Source organism: Aptenodytes forsteri, unplaced genomic scaffold (genome assembly GCF_000699145.1).
Source record: "Aptenodytes forsteri isolate BGI_AS27 unplaced genomic scaffold, ASM69914v1 Scaffold289, whole genome shotgun sequence".
NCBI lineage: Eukaryota > Metazoa > Chordata > Aves > Sphenisciformes > Spheniscidae > Aptenodytes > Aptenodytes forsteri.
Window position 1 is genome coordinate 2,999,952 of NW_008795025.1, and position 17,311 is coordinate 3,017,262.

At 43.7% G+C, this 17,311-nt stretch overlaps 1 protein-coding gene across 1 annotated transcript; it reads right to left on the bottom strand.

Moving 5' to 3' along the window:
* Positions 1-798: 798 nt before the first annotated feature.
* ABL2 (ABL proto-oncogene 2, non-receptor tyrosine kinase) lies at positions 799-16,860 on the bottom strand. Its single transcript, XM_019471143.1, has 11 exons — positions 16,755-16,860; positions 12,850-13,047; positions 11,763-12,058; positions 10,826-11,098; positions 9,946-10,030; positions 8,072-8,249; positions 7,255-7,439; positions 6,416-6,568; positions 4,812-4,901; positions 3,389-3,562; positions 799-2,743 (listed from the first exon to the last, which is right to left on the bottom strand). The coding sequence occupies exons 1-11, from the start codon at positions 16,858-16,860 to the stop codon at positions 1,056-1,058; spliced, it is 3,426 nt and encodes a 1,141-aa protein (XP_019326688.1). The 3' UTR covers positions 799-1,055.
* Between the last annotated feature and the right edge of the window lie 451 nt (positions 16,861-17,311).

Genomic DNA, 17,311 nt, shown 5'->3' on the forward strand with positions numbered 1-17,311 from the left:
CAACACCCACCCACCCCAATAACAACACTGGCAAGTTGTGCAAGAGCCCCAAACTACTCACAAAAGATCATCAAGCAGCACCCGTGCTAGACCACTAGAGATATAGCTATCAACTGAGTGAAGGCTGTGTGGTGGGGAAGGGGGTATTCCAGTGGTAAGTCTGCCCAGCATCCCTGACGCTTCCGATACAAGAAGATGAGAACATGTGGTGGATGAGGTGGACAGGAGGGAAAAGGGATAGTTTCATATATTAACTAATTTTGCAGTTCTCATTACAGCAGCAACAGCGCTGTGGAAGTAAGCCATCTGGGCTAGTGCATCCACCTCCAGCAGCTCTGAATACTGTCAGTGCATTAGACCTTCTCCCCCAACCGCACGCGACCTCCCCCTTCAGAGCTACTCCAGCTCAGACTGCTCGGCAGTTGGTACCAACAGAGCCCCAGTGCTTTTCCTCTACCTTGACAGGAGGCCAAAGCATGCGTTAGTGCAGACAGGGGAGGATCTGTACAGCCGAGTGGCCTACAGCCACTCCAGTACTCCAGCTATCACACACCAAACCATCCTTCCCAGAGCGAGAACCTGCTATCGATTCTCCTGCCTCTCCAAGGGAGGAGCAAGGATCTTCCTACCCTTGCCATACCAAGCAGATCAGACTGACTAGGTAGGGACAAATACTTGATGATCTGCTGTACAGCCGTGGCCTCCAGCCACTCCAGTACTCCAGCTATCACACACCAAACCATCCTTCCCAGAGCGAGAACCTGCTATCGATTCTCCTGCCTCTCCAAGGGAGGAGCAAGGATCTTCCTACCCTTGCCATACCAAGCAGATCAGACTGACTAGGTAGGGACAAATACTTGATGATCTGACCCTTACAGCTTTAATCTACCCTCTCCATCCCCATTTTTTGAGATGAACCTGTAAACGTGAGGAGAACTCAGTGATCTGAGGTACTTCACATACTCAAGTATCAGTCTTTCCTTTTGAAAGCATCAGTACAGAAAAAAAGTCCGTCCCCCCCCCACGTGTATTTCTCTTACCCAGATTGACAGTAGCTACCTTTGCACCACATCGCTGATTTCTTGGACACATGACAATAAGTTATTAAGGACGGGGTTTGCCCCAGGGACGCTAGCAGCTGTTGAGGACACCTGCAGTTCCTGCAGGCTGAGTTCCAGTTTGCTCACGGCTTCCCGGAAGGCAAATTTGTTGCGTGTATGCGGGATGCAGTCCACGTAGCCTGAGCAGTAATCCAACAGCTGGTGCCCTGTGTCCACCAGCTGGCTGTTTGGTGTCGGCTCGGCGATGGCACTCGAGAGAAGATCTGCGCACTCCAGCAGTGCTTCCTTGCTGATTTTGTCTGCAGAGATTTTCTCAGCTGCCTGTTTGGTCTTTCTCAGTGCTACTTTTGCACCAGCTGTGCCGTTGGCCATTTTCACCGGGGAGGTGGAAGACGATGACAGAGGCACTTGAGGTGGAGGCATCATGGGCCTCCCAGATTTTCCACCAACAGGTGCTGCTGCCTTCTTACTCCCTTCGCTTGATTCCAGTCCGTGTTGTGCTCCTGCCACGTTGCTCAACTCTTCTGCTGCATCTGAGCAGGCAGCTGGCTGTTGCAGGAGCCTCATCACTGGTGGTGGAGGTGGAGCACACTTTGGTTTTACCCGTCTGGGCCGGTCCCTGTCGCCGGAAGAAGTGACCTGATGCTCAGATAAGAGCTTAAATTTGTTACCCTGAGAGTCTGTGCCAATGAGCTGCACGTCTGCTGGAGTGTGTTTTAGAGTGGGTGAGATTAGGACTGGCACTTTGTGGTTATGAGTGGTTGGAAGTATTGCTGCAGCCTTTACTGGAGATGACCACCCTGGTCTCTCACCATCCTCAAGGGCCCCTTGTCGTAGGCCACTGTTTTTTTCTTTGCCCTTAGGAGCTGCTGCTAGCCCTGGACCCTCCTTTTCTTCTGATCCGGAGGGGGTTCGGAAAGGGAGTGCTGTGGCACCCCTCGGCAAGAGTTTTGCTTTTGGTCTCTCCCTGGTCAAAGCAGGGCCTTCTTCAAACCTTTTGGGAAGCAGGTCATTGGCCCTCCCCGTGCTCTCATCAGGCTGAGAGGAGGTGGACACTGTCCGTTCCAGCTGGATTTTTGACCTCTGGGAATTTCTGGGAAGGGTCATTGCCATCCTATCCTGCTCTGGAAGCCCTGAGGACATGGAAGATGTAGAGTTTGACCTTGGAAAAGGCTTTGAAGCTTCTTCATTGCCAGTAGGTTTTCCTGCTCGTAAACCCAGTGTCTTTTTAATCAAACGTGGTGTAAAGAAACCAGTGATGCCCGACCACCCACCACCGGCGCTTACGCCCCCACCACTGCTGGTACCAGTGCCATCATCGTTGTAGAAGGTCCTCTGCACAAAGCCCCCGCCATAGCACTTGGGTGGCGCCAGGCTTGCGTCCTGCTGCGTGGGAGCAAAAGAGAACCCGTCCACGTGCTGCAAGGAAGCAACAGATGAAAAGTTACCCGTCAGCTCGTATTTCTTATGGGGCTGATTCTCCATCTCCCGGAAGGAACTGCTGCGCTTGGGAGGTGTGGGAGCATTCCTCTTCTTCATAAAGGAGCTGAAGAAGCCACCTTTTCTGTCCCTGGTGAAAGTGGTCTCTTTGGCATCCTCCAACAGGCTGCTGGGTGACTTGTCCCTCTGCTTGCGCGGCAGTGCGGGAGACCCACTTGTTGGCTGTGTGCTTCTGATAAAACCTAGGCAGAAGAAACAAGTGTGAATCTACAAAACCAATTCCCATTTCCACCTCCCTATCCTGCAGTGGACTTTATGGGCCTGGCATATTTAGCTGCCCAGGTTCTGCAGAGAGAGATTGAGAGAGGAAGTTAGCACTTTTATTTTTGTGCAAGGCTGGTGTGATTTTTTTTTTTTTTTTACTTTTTTTCCACTTCTGCATGCGTGACTTGTCTGTTGTTTATACTGAGGAGGCCACTTAGGAGAGAGTTCAGGAAAAAGTGAAGTTGCTCTTTTCTTCCGGTTTCTTATTCCCTTCTTGTAGTTTTTCCCTCCTTCCCCAAATATCACAAGTATAAAAGAAAATCTCTTGTTGCATTGTCAACTTCAGTTTTGAAGCTGTCATTTAAAAAAAAGCAGTAAAGCTAAATTTAAAAAAAAAAATACAATGGGATTTACTAAAAGAACGTTGCACAAGCTGCAGTGTTTTCTATTTGCTAGTAAATAACTGGGCTGCTGAGGTAGCCAACAGCCCTAACGACATAGCAGGGCAAAGCACGTTCCCATGTCATGTTGTTCTGTTTTCTTCTGTTTCTCTGGCAATTTACACCAGCAGCAAGCCTATCCCAGAACATGTGGCCTCACTGTCACTGTCCTAGTGCCCGTACCTGGTGCTGAGCTGGAAGCTGAGTGCTCCACAGTATCTTGTGTTCCTTCAATGTTCTCCTTGTTCTCTGCCTGTTTCTTCAGTGTTCTAGTCTTGGAGGGAAGCATGGGTAACCGGGGCAAGTAAGGAACTATGGATGAGGAGGAGGCTGTTCTTCCAAGCTCCTCTGCTACCTCTGTAAGGACAAAAAACCAAAAAGGGAATAGTTGGAACTGAGACTGGCAGAGGAAGAGGAAAAGAAAATCTGGGTCTTTACTGCAAACTCAGCCTGGCAAGAAGAGATACATGACTGAGAAGTACATAATTTATGGATTTAGTTTTTGCTCAAGTCTAGAGGTATTCGGGGTAAGATGTTTTTCATAATGCTTTCAAACTCATTTACATCTTTATAAATTCAGCAAAAAAACCCAGTGGTAGGATCTGTACAAGAGGTCTAGTACGAATCTAGCTCCCTGCTGGGTTAAGGGTTGCTCAAGAGCTTAAGCCAGCACAGAATGCATTTGCCTCTGTTTTTAATTAAGGTGCCTCCTGTTGATGCTCCTGGGATCCCCCAGAAGTTGTGTCCTCTCTGGATCTGGATCTAAGCTGCTTTGCTTGAGGCAAAGCACTGCACCTCCATATTAGAAATGAAGACTGCATGTTTCCTTCCCAACATCAACACAAGGTATGTGATTGAAAAAAAAAAACAGAAAAAAACGCACAACCTCCTGGCCACACCCAGACTGGCATTTGTGTGGGCCATTTGATGTGCCTATTACAGATCCTCCCTGGTAGAATTTGATCTGGTGTGTTTTTTCTGTAGTAGGGAAATGGATGGATCAGCTTCATATTTAATTTAAAAATTTAGAAGATGCTCAGACATTTCTGCTTGTCTGCTGTCTAGTATCACACTTCTCACCAGTATTTACCTCCTAGTTGATTATATTTGACAGTTGAGTTGCACAGATTCGCTCCTAGAAGTAGTTAAGTAGAAAATCCAGAGATTAAGGCACACTTTTTAAAAATGAAAGCTGGTAGAATAATATTTCATGACCTAATTGCTGCAGTCAGCAAGGGACTGTGATATGCATACATCTTTCTCTCTCTCAGCATCACTCACTATTCCTTACTCTTCAGTCTGGGAAACAAGAGGCTTCCTCTAATAGAGGAGACAATATTCTTTAAATTAACTCTTTGGCATCTTAGTGCTCAAATGAAACTATACCGTCCCCTGCATTGGTCTATGTCTAAAGGTTATTCCATATTTGTGCAGCAAGTAAGAGAATGTATTTACCCCCTTATGGTTAAGAAATTAAGTAAGGGATGAAGCTTCATCACAACCTCCACTTCTAGCAGATGAGCCTTAAAGGCCCATCTGTAAGACACAGCACTCTGGGGGATAACCTCCAGTACTGTTTCAGAAATAAAGCAACAGGGGCTCTCACCCTCTGAGATGCTCGAGTCGTGGAACATGGTTTCAAAAGCCTGGTGGGTCTCAGCAAAGGAAGGTCGGTCTGGTGGGTTCCACTTCCAGCCTGCAATGTGAGAAAGCAGAGTAAGTCTCAGTGCCTGAAACGGGTAGGAGATAAATTTTTATTCTGTCCAGGGAGACAGAAAATACCTAAGCTTTCTCAACTACAGTCACTCTGATCTCCTACTATTAAACAGGCTTTAGAGTCATTCACAGATATTAATTCATAGCAGCAGTCAGTCACCCTACCGTATCCTAACAAACAGATCTTGAGAGGAAGAAACCAATTCTAAAAATCCCAGCTCTCTGTCAACTCCACAGGTTTTTCTGATCTCCCTATCCCTCTTTCTGAATTTTCCGGGCAAAGGAGAATTCCATGTTTGCTACCCTGGCTGTTTGGACTGAACACATCTAGCCCAGTCACAGGTAACTGTGTGTGCAAAGCTCCAAGCAACCTTCTGCTCACACGCTCTTAATACTGAAATTCAGGCAGAGCCTTCCAAAAGGAGAATGTATGCACCCTCTGGGGAAAAGAGGAAGAGAGTGCATTGATCTAAGATGGAGCTTGGAAAGTTATAGAAGGGTATCATGACAAAAAGTGTAATTTTTGTAGTTAGAAATCTGCACTAGGGGAATGTATCCTGGAAGCACTACCTGTTGATATCACCATAGGGTCTGGAAAGTGACTGGCATTCTGCTCATTTTGGGTTGCATTAATATCATATGAATTCCCTGCTTTTGGGCCTTTGTCAGCTTCCTGAAGGTTTTTTTGAAGCAATATCCTTCATCATTACCCAGCTTCTTTGTTTCATAACTGAAATTCACCCTGACTTTCTTTGACATGCTGGGGATCAGGCATCACTGGAGACAGGCTGTAGAACAGAGTCTTAAGCCCTGGTTTGTCAGTCTTGTACATTGAGGGCCACACAGATTGCCTGAGTTAGCACCAAGGAGTCTCTTCCCACCCTGCTCATGCTGACAGGGTGTCTCTGTTCAGAGCTGCTTACCTTACTCAACAGCATGGCCTGGTTTGCTCCCTAGGGTCTTCAGTCTTTTGCCCAATATATTCTCTGCTCTTGCAGGACTGAAGGAGATTGGCAATGCTCTTAAACTCTGTTGCTCTCTTCCTGTAGCACACTGTATCTTTTGGCCTTTTATTAGTAGATTTTCAGTTTGTCATGGAAGGACATTAGGGAGCTTTTCATGGAATGCTTGGAAGATGTGTTTTGTGCACCCTTGTCAACTACGTGTCTCCTGCACAGGTGCTGTGTTTGCAGAGAACTAAATTTCCTTTTAATTTAGTGATTCCATAGCAAGAATCCTACTGACAAAACACCAGTACAATTTGCCACAAAGTGCTATCTAGCTGTACTCAGAGATGACAGTTTTTGAGAGTGAATTCTTGTTCCCTAGAGACCAGACTCATTTTACATCAGTAACCAGGTACGTCTCAGGTGACAGGGCCTTTTCCACATTAGCTAACAAAATGGCACATAAGAAGCAAGGACTTCAGTGTTAACTACAGATTTCTCCCACCCCTCCCAGGCTGTGTCCCCCAAACTGGACAAAGATACTCACATGCCCTCATCAGTTCGTAAACCTTTGGAGGGCACCCCTCAGGCTGTTCCATCCGATAGCCCTTTTCCAGCAGATCATACACCTGAGAGAGGTCAATGCCTGGGTATGGTGACATCCCATAAGTAGCAATTTCCCATAACAGCACCCCAAAGGCTGCAAAAGGAGAAAAACAAAATTCCTGGTCATAAGTGTCCTGGTTTTGGCTGGGATAGAGTTAATTTTCTTCCTAGTTGCTGGTATAGTGCTGTGTTTTGGATTTAGGATGAGAATAATGTTGATGACACACCGATGTTTTAGTTGTTGCTGAGCAGTGCTTACACTAGTCAAGGACTTTTCAGCTTCCCATGCTCTACCGACTGAGAAGGCTGGAGGTGCACAAGAAGCTGGGAGGGGGCACAGCCAGGACAGCTGACCCAAACTGGCCAAAGGGATATTCCATACCACGTGACGTCATGCTGAACAAAAAAATGTACCTTTACTTTACCTTTTTTCTAATTTTCTCCTCCTCCCACTGGGGGGGCAGTGAGTGAACAGCTGTGTGATGTTTAGCTGCCTGCTGGGTTAAACCACGACATAAGTCTGCCCTTTTCTTGTGTTGCTCATTACATTGTGGCCTGTACTGCAGCTTGAGGCAGCATCTCTTTCTTGCAGACATTTCAGGCCTGTCTAGGTGAAGACATGACATGCTAAAAATGCTACTGATTCATGAAGCTGTGGCCTGGCATGTGACTGTCTCTTCCCCAAGTGTTTCTGCCCAAGCCAGAAAGCAAGTTACTGTCTAGCCTGGCAAAGAAAAACAAAATGAAATGGAACAGACCACTGAAGTGGAGTTTTCTTACCCCACACATCTGATTTGATTGAAAAGGTGTTATAGGCCAGGCTCTCAGGAGCAGTCCATTTGATTGGGAACTTGGCTCCAGCATGAGCTGTGTAGGTATCGCCAGTCATAAGTCGACTTAAGCCAAAGTCAGCCACCTTCACCACGTGATTTTCTCCAACTAAGCAGTTCCGTGCTGCCAGGTCCCTGTATAAAGGAAAAAAAACACACTCCTTTAGTGGAGCAAGAGCAGGGCTTTTGAATAGTCTTCTGCATATAGCATAGCCTGTCCCTCTCTTCTGAATTGGGAAGCACTTTCTTTACACAGCAGATAAAGGCAACGCAAGCTTTCCTCTGAACAGTGTCAGGCACTGAGTGGACTTACTCTTAGGAGCAATAAGGTAACTCAGGATTAGGGTTCATTCTTTAAATTCTATTAAATTTCCAGTAATGATAGCTGTTATGATGAGAAGTTTGTTTCCTAAGAATAGGATGTGATCAGCAGCTTATCACACCCTGGTAGCAGCTTTATCTGATTGGATTGAAATAGGACACTGTGGTTGACAATGCCTTGCACAAAGCGGGTACATCAGAACAGGACACCACCAACTTTCGTAGCTGTCAGGCAGTTGGGCACAAGATTGTAAGTCTGGCATGAAAGTCACGGGCAGAAGGAATTGCAAGACAGTATTGAAACCAAAACAGCCAATGGATAACCCAGCGTGAAACCTAGATCTGGAAGAAACATCCCCAGAAGGAAGAATTCCTGGGTCACCATGCCGGTGGCCCATACATCATTGCAATCTGAGATTGTACCAGCTCAATGTCATTTTACCAACCTATGAATGAAGTTCTTCTTCTCAAGGTACTCCATAGCAGAGGAGATCTGGGTGGCCATGTAGAGTAGCACAACAGCACTCACTTCCTCCCGGTTGCACTCCCGTAAATAGTCTAGCAGGTTCCCATATGGCATGTATTCTGTCACAATGTAAAAGGGTGGCTCCAGGGTACATACACCTAGCAGTGAGGAGGAGGGAGCATGTGAATAAAACTTCCCTTCCTTCCCTAGCTTACCACTATTCCTGATTTAATATCCTTTTGTCACATTTTGTACCGATGAGTGTTTCTCTGAAAAGTGAAGACTTCCATCTACAAGACCCATATCAATGCAGCCCAACTTAAAATTCAGTGCTTCTGTCTATTTACCTGTCCATCCACTTTATGGATAAAGAGAAACTTGTCTATCATAGCTATTCCTATATAATATACATAAAGGAGTAGTTCTGTTCTTTGGAGGGTTACAGAATGAAATAGGAGTTATTTTGAACACATATGATTTGCTTTTCTTCCCCTTTCCTCCTTCATAAAGCTAAGGAGTGGCCAACTGGAAGCAGGTACTTGTCAATTGGCAAGATTTCCAGACTGAAATGTCACAACAGAGTAATGTGAAGCACTCCCATGTGTGCTAGCTGGGTAAGCGATCAGCACGGTGGGACCTGCTCCTAAAGCAGCATTCTCACACATTCCTCAGATGACTACTTGCTACAGTCATTGCAATAATGTACAAAGTATGTATTAGTAGAGGAGGAGGGCAACAGGATACTCAAGTCAAATCTCTGTGAACTCCCACTGCGGCACTGCTGAATGCCTGTTTATACCGTTACACACACAGAGGAGTGAAACACAGCTACACTGTGCATCAGAAAGAGCAAAAATGCATCTCTGATGAGAAATCTTTTAGTCTCTACTCCTGGAACCAGACAGGGCTGGGCAGACACTTCATCTGTGCCCATTTTTTAAATGGGTACAGAATAGTTGCCGTTATTAAAAGTTTTCACATTCTTCACATTTCTCCTTTCATCCTAGGCTTGGCTTGACAGCTTTGCTCCTGAAAGCAGCAAAAGTCTAGAGGCAGTTAAACACTAGTAAAGGTTTAGAGTGTCTCCTTAAAAATCTTTGTACATGTAGAATTAACAGCTATGCAGACTATTTAATAGTGATCATCATATCATGAATTTGCCAGTGAGACAAACAGGGCACAGCCAAGCTGTAAAGCCTGCGGATTTCTTCCATTTGTGTGCTGTTTGATCTGACTCGCATCTCCACTGTCTTGATCTCATGTACTTATTTGGTGATACACAGGGTCCCTTACAACAGCAGCAATCTGGTCGTCTTCTACTTAATTATGGACTGAATTTTCTATTTAGTGCAGCTTTTTCTATAAATGTGTCTGATTTGAGAAGTATGAAGAACGGTATTTGTTGTGCTTCCAATATAATTCTTTTTTAAATTTTCTTATAATTTTGTTCTGTTCTATCAGAAAACTAAGTCATGGAAAATAATTCTGTAAATCTGATTTAACACAGCAGACAAGGAATCTGACCCTGATAATCGAACCCCGGAGCATGTCTAAGGCCGAAGGTACAAACTAACAAGAGGCTGATATTGCAAACTTTATATAACGCATAGTCGTGCCTCAACAACAAAGTTGTCTACTAATGTAAGTGACTATATTTGATGTTTTATTTAAAATTAGCGTCTCTTAGCTCCAATACTACATAAAGGAGTAAGCTGTCAAAAATACCACCCCATAACCTGACCTGATTCAAAAAGTTATATAAATACAGAAAGTCTGCCATTGCTTTTAAACAAGACAGATTTCATTTTGGCGGAAACTCAAGTAAGAACAGAAAGAGCAAGGAATTTCACTAACCTAACAACTGCACTAGATTTGGGTGCTTGATCTCCTTCATCACAGCAGCTTCTTTCAAGAACTCTTCCACCTCCATGGTATCTTCCTGGATAAGCAGAGAGGCAAAAGAAGGGAAAATTCATCTTCATGACCACGGTCTGCTGAACACCACATATCCAAGCTGAATATAAATGATGGCATCCTTATCTCCATTCTGCTGTTTTGGCTTTTACCAAAGCAAAATATAACACCCCTGAAAAGCTGCCTGGCTGGCCTGCAGCATGGCCAAGTGACAGATCTGCAGTACCCAGAAAGCGCTAGGCTTTCTTGTTTGGTAGTTATTGTGGCTACCAAAGCAGTTGTGGCTGGTGAGAAGACAACTCTCAGGGTCACTGACTTAGTTCCCCTGCCTAGCTATAAAAATTAAGCTTGAAAGCTCCCTTACTTAGGGGGTACGTAGAATTGTAGCTGTTAATGTTGAGACAAACAGAAGGCTTTGAAAAGAAAGATGAAAGGAGAAGCTGAATTTTTCCAGGAGTAGGGGAGATGTTGTAGTGGGCATTTCCAACATCTTTCATTTCTTAAAGCTTCCACAGCTCTTCTGAGGGAAGGGAAGTGGACTTGGTAACCATTTCTACAGATCTGACTTGGACATGCAGTTCCTGCAGGAGCTTGCTGGGCCAAAATTCCAAATTGTTTCTAAGGCACATGTACTGGAGCAAGTTTGGTAAGCTAACTTTGTTCTGCAAAGCTACTCTCAAGCATAGATTTTACGCAGATTAGCACACTCCATTTTCTGATATTCATATCATTAGGTGGTATAATTGAGAATATTACAACTTCCTTACCCTTATCATAAATGGTGACCAAATGAACAGCACACAACAATCTGAAAACTCACCTTTAATGTTTTCACAGCAACCGTGAGATTGTATTTCTTCCAGACACCAACGTACACCTCGCCATACTGCCCTCCCCCAAGTTTGTGCTTCATGGTGATATCAGTCCGCTCCATCTCCCATTTGTCGTGGATGGGGGACACTCCATAGATAGTGGGCTTATTGCACTTAGGTGCTGGGTAATGCAAAGTTGTCACCAGTCCATCTGCTACTGTTGAGTGATGGTGCACTAGCTCTGCTAGTGTGCTGAAACGGCTTTCTGCTGTCACATATACCTGTTAAGAATGAACCAGGAATCTACTTAAATGAAGGCAGCTGGAAGCTTTCAGTAACACTGGAAAATGGGTACAGTAAAAACATTCTAGCAGGTTTTAAAAAAAAAAAAAAGTAAGCGAACCAGACTTCAGAGTATTTGTTCTCATGTTGTTGGGCAAATTAATATTAATCTGTGGCATTTTTACCTGCAGAAGGCAGCTAGATACAAGCTATCGTTTGAGAGCAGTGCTGTCTCCTGCCTCGTGCTTTACAGGACTAGAAACTGGAACTCTTGTAGCCAAGCACAAGGCCAGTTTCTGCATCACTCAACACATCATACCGCTATTTGATCAAGGTTTCAAAATGCTGATCAAAACTGCTGACTTACCAAAGCTCTGCTTGTTCTAAGTGGATCAATGGAAAGATATCACATCAAACCACAACTGCTTTGCTCCCTAACTGCTTTCAGCCAGGATAAGTACCGTCTGCACTTCTTCCAAAGTGGTGTTTGGTGAGTTACCACCAAACTCTTGGCATATATGTTCTTTTTTTATATTAATCAACCAGTGGACCTGTTTTCTCTCACATACACCCCTCTTAACAGTCTGCAACTTGAGATTCTGTACCACCTCTTAATTAATATCCTTATTTCCTCTTCCCACAGCATTATCCAGAGATCCTTACCTTTCCATCTGAGGTGGTATTGATCCTGTAGTGGTAAACACGTCCTTCGTACCTGAGCGAGATGGATAGCTGCCCTGGGCTGCTCTCGCTTTCACGAACCAGGAAGCTGCCATTGATGAGACTGCTCAACAGATACTCTGCTGCACTGCGTGACACTGGCCCATGGTACCATGAATGCTTTTCCAGGCTGTTCACTGGTGTGATGTAGTTGCTTGGTACCCAGCCCTGCCCATTCTTCGAACGTACCTCACTCCATTCACCATTCTGGTTGTAACCCAGGACTCGCAACTTCTCACCTACGACCAGAAAGAAAAAAGCAAAATAAGCACAGTGCAATCTATTAGGTCTCATTTAAGGGAGACACTCGCTATCAGCTGACTAAGCCTGGGTTGGTAGTTTAATAGTAAAAATCTGTAGCGGTGATCTTGTAACTAAACTGCTATACATGAAGTATTTAAGTAAATAAGTAATAATAAGTAAAGTTTCAGACAGAATACTTAGGATACTGTTCCCTAATTTTCTGCAGTGTGATTGATGAACTCAAAAAGCTTCCTGTAGTCCAGCTTTTTAGACTAGAAAGACTTTTTTTTCTTGGAGGAATGAGGTTTGTCTCCTTCTTGAAGCCTTAAATGGCACGTGATTTAAAACAGTTCTGCAGCAGGTCATATTCTGAAATATGTACTGAACAGAAATAGAAAATCTCTGTGCAATTCTTAATTCTTGATTTTGCCCCAGTTGAAAGTGCTGAATTCTGTTATCATCAATAATGTAAAGCTTTTCCTCTGCCCCTCCCTAAAATAGGTGTCTCAACAGGCCGGGGATCTGGGGAGCCTAGAACAGGAACAACTGTAGCTGGGCTAGACTGTTTGGCAGTGTTATACAAAGCTGTGTCTGTACTAGGAGAACTGCCCGGCAGGTGTCTCTCCAACACAAGTGAGAGAGAGACCGTCTGCTTATAATCATCAGTTTAGAGAATAATCTTCTCTAACTGCACTCATTCCTATTCCTATCCGGAGAAGGATTCTGCTTTCTATTTTCTGTTGCTAAGTTTTCAACCTAGTAGCTGCTCTGTGATTCAGAGCCTTACCTTTGGTGATGCTGAGTGTGTTGTCACCGCTTGCTACAAAATCATAAAGTGCAACAAAGAGATTGGGATCGCTCTCAGTGGCTCCAAGCAGGTTCTCCTTGGAGCTCCATCTGATGGCTTCATTCAGTGCCTGGGGTTCAACATCGCAACCGTAGGGGCGGTGCAGGGCCTCTGAAGAAACAACAGAAAAGGAAGTTACTTTTTGTACAATTGTAAATAGATGAAAAGCCAGTGTACAGCAGAACAAAGCTCCTACTGCACAATATGCTCTTTATGGAAAGGGAACACCATGTCTGCACATCTTAGATCGGTGGTTTTCAATACCACTTTGCTGACTCTTGATTCTATAGTTTACTTCTAAAGGAGGCTGGAGAAGGTCATTAACTTCCTATATAACAAGTAGCAAGCTGTGTATATAAAATTTCTGTTTAGTATTTATTATACATTTCTATTTATATACACCTCTATTTTAAAGTATTTAGGCATTCACAGATAGAAAAATAGGGGAGAAATTAAAAGCGCTTTTTTTTTTTTTAATGTGAAGTAGTGAAGAAAACCTTTCGATGCTGAAATGTTATGTTTTATGTTTTTATTGTTTCTGTGGCTGAAGTAGATAGCCTGGATCTGAAACTGACATTACAAATACAGGTAAGACAGACTGAAATATGACACAAATGAGATCTATAGGTTGGGACAGGAACTGATTCAGTATTAGCAGGAATGATGGTGATTTGTGATACATTTCAAGGCTGTGTAAAGAAGAGGTGGAAAACTGACAGGGACAGAAAGTAGTAAGGAAGATGCTAGGTATTTAGCAGCAGTATTTCTGAATACCCAGGCAGTTCTATTTTGCTGTTTCAAAGGACAACTGATGCAAACTTGACAGTACAAGGGAGTGGGGGGAAGAATCAGACTTGTTTTATAGACAAAAGAAAAAGGTCCCCACAGTTCCTGTGATGATGAAAACAATCTAAATACACAGGGGTTTGGAAAAAACTGTAGTAAAAAGCAAAACTGTCTGAACACTGCATGGTAGTGCTATGCCAAGACCATCATTGGCCTTCTAACCCATAGAGAGGTCTTCCAGGAACATGTAGCAGAATTAATTTAAATATTAAGACAAAAGAAAGAGCGATGATGCAGTTTCATACATGCGGGCTGCTCAAGGGGGGCAAAAAAATGTGAAGGTGTAAAGATACAAATATTTTCTCTGATGGCACAACTGATGTAAGTTCCTGTCCCAATATATATTTCCAAATTCTCTTGTTGAACTTACTTACGGAAATTTACTGTAAAAAGATTTAATTAAATGCACCAAACATAAAAAATCCTTTTTAAAAAGTTGGATGCTTTCTTCACTTTACAATCATTGATTTGGCCCATTTCTGAGGGGCTGAGAAGTCAGGCTCAGGATGTTTTTAAGCAGACCACTGCCAGAGAATGTTTGTATATAATACCACCCTCCCCGCACTCCTATGACATTTACATTCATGAGCAAGAGCTAGTCTATAAGGCACTTTAAAAGAGAACAAAGAGCTCAAATGCAATACAGGACGGGAAAACTGGGAAGTCAGTGAGACACAAAACAGGAAGAGGCCTGTGCCAAGTAATAGGCAAACATATGCCAAATCTGTGTCACAGGACAGAGCTCAAGCCCGGAAAACAAGGATGTAGTGGGATTCCCAGCATCTACATGCAATTTTTTGACAGTACTGTAGGTACATGAGAAAGTTGAGGTTTGTTCTGTTTTGTTTTTAAACACGTAGCTAAGTGGCTTTTGATTGCATTGCTGGTAATCATTCAGAGTTATAGTGCTTGCATAACCTGCTCATCTTGCAATTAGTTAATAACCTACCTCCTGAGCCTTGCCAAAGTAGCAACCTATCAAGGCTCTCCTAGCAAGAACAGAAGTGACTGGAGATTAAGCTACCAAAATGTCACTTCTTTGATTTCGTTATCTGCAGATACAATATTTACATACACTTCTTGTTCCTAACCATCAACTGCAATTAGTTTTATAATATACTAATCCATCAGACTGGGTGCTATCATGGAAAAGAGAGGAAATCCCAATGTCTGCTCAGCTGCCTACATTATAGCATGGCTGCCAACATCCCACTGTAATTTTTTAGGGCTGGGTGTGTGCATATGCATGTCCAGTTGTTAAGCACCAGGAAAGAACACCAGTTCCTAAATCTAGCTCTCTTTATGGAGTAAAAATACATATTTAATTAAATAATACATTCTTTATACTCCTACAGTGACTTGTGTTAGAGAGAGTGTTTCAGAGCCTTAAGCGAAGTCACTCAGCAAGTGCGCTATACAAGAAATCTGACTTGCGCATCTCTGCCAAGGAGCAAACATAAAAGTAGGCACTGTTTCCAAAAAATATCCAACCTTTCAGCTCCAAAATACCTTAATGGTGTTTAAATAACTTCTTACTTTCAATTATGTATCTGCCGAAATGTGAAGGCTTTAAACAAAAATATATGCATTTGTTCTAAACCAAAGTATACCTCCTTTCTCAAGCCAGAAAAGCTCATGAACTGAGCATCCAACCCCTACTTAACAGACAGCACAGAGCTAAGCATTTAACCATGCACTCGATGCGTAAGCCTGAAGCAGCCTAATATCAGCTCAGCTTCAGAGCTGCTGCAGCAAATCCCATGACCAGCCAAGCCTGCCCACACCGAGCCTAGCAGCGGGCACTTTAGCCAAGGCAAAACCAGCAGAAATGCCACCTGCTGCGTAGTGCTGAGCAGCTCTGCCCACATGAAACCATTTGTGGTGCTGTGCTGGATTGCCAGCGAGGATTCAAAGCAGATGTGGGACTACTACCACTTCCTCGGGAATGCCTGGGAGGCTGGCGCATGTTCTTAACACCCTCTTTATGTAGAAAAAAAGCCAGCAGAGGTTAATGTTTGATGAGGAGCTGCAATCACTTAGCTACAGTGCTTACCTAAAAATCGCATTACCTAAAAATCAAATGCTTTTAAGAGTTCATGTCTCACTAACTTCCTTCACTTTCATTTTTAGAGTGACTTGGATGCTTAAGTAACTGTAAAGGTTACCCAATATCTACTAAAGGGGAATTTACCAGGATATAAAAGTACCTATTGCAGGTTATTATTACATAATAACCTATGCTGCTCAATACCATGTGGGATCTATACCATCCAGTATATAAGGATATGGAAGGTCAGTGAAACATGGTAATTGCATAGACCTCATTAAGGAAACTGAGATAACCAAAGCATATCACAAATGATACCCCTCCAACTGAATAGTCTGCAAGCTCTATTCACACAAAGAGTAAGGAAATGAGCTGGGAAGTTCTGTTTTATATCAGCTCCTTTTAAAGGCTAACCATAAATCATATATTACCTCTTTCATTTCCTATACAATGGAAAACTTACATCATTATTTAGTGTACAAGTAATACACGGTCATGCAAGGAGGTTATGCTTCATCCATCTCCTTCCTTTTCTTTATTCCCACAATACAATTTGCTTCTCTCCGGATATGAATGCTTTTCCTATTCAGCCAACATGTAAGGGCTGTTTTGTCCCCCACCCTGTGCTGCCAACACTGCAATTATCAATCTCTTCGGTCCAAGAGCAGGAGGTAGTATACGCTAAATCTTAAACTTCAGAGTCACATCAAGTGCTGAAGTGATCTCTATTTCTGAAATACTGTGTAACTGCTCATAAAAATGAAGCATTTCAATAATCCTAGATAATAATCCTTTCAATAAACCCAGATAAAAGCAGGCAATCTCAGTCCTGCCTGTGGCTGGTCTTGTACTACAAGACAAAGATAGACTTGAAAGGACCCACATCCTCCTTGAAGCACTTGGAGAAATACAGGAAAGGGATAGCACAGCATTACATCCCTCAGCATCATACCTGTGAAATTCACGCCAGGCTCAGAAGCTTCCTCACCAAGGCAGCAGAGCAGCTTGCCCTCTTTGCCATAGCTGCTAGACTGGAAGAGGACTGTCCCCACAATCATGCTGTGCTTCGCAGCAAGCAGAAGAGGCTGCTTGACACGAGAAGTCCTGGGCTGCCACTGCCAGCAGAAACGCCACCACGTGCAGACGATCGCTGCTCACAAGGCTGGCAGCCAATGAAAAAGAAAGCACTGCTGAGTGGGCAAAGGAGAAACTGGGAAAATCAAGCTGCGGGTTAACTTGGTTATTAGCTGGAAGTGAGGGTGGAGCTTCCCAGAGAACGCTGAACAAACAGAGGATGTGGGGACTAGACTGCAAGTTGAAACAACTTTGAGATGAGCTATAAAGACAGAGTTTTGTTCTGCTAAGAGTTAGGCAACAAAGTGGGAAAAAAGCAAACCGTTTCCTTGGAGAAATTCCTTTGTACAAATTACAAAACAGATCACCCATTAAGGGGATTGCCCAGATTGATTCATTTTTCCACTCCACATACCATTGCTGGAGCACTATTTA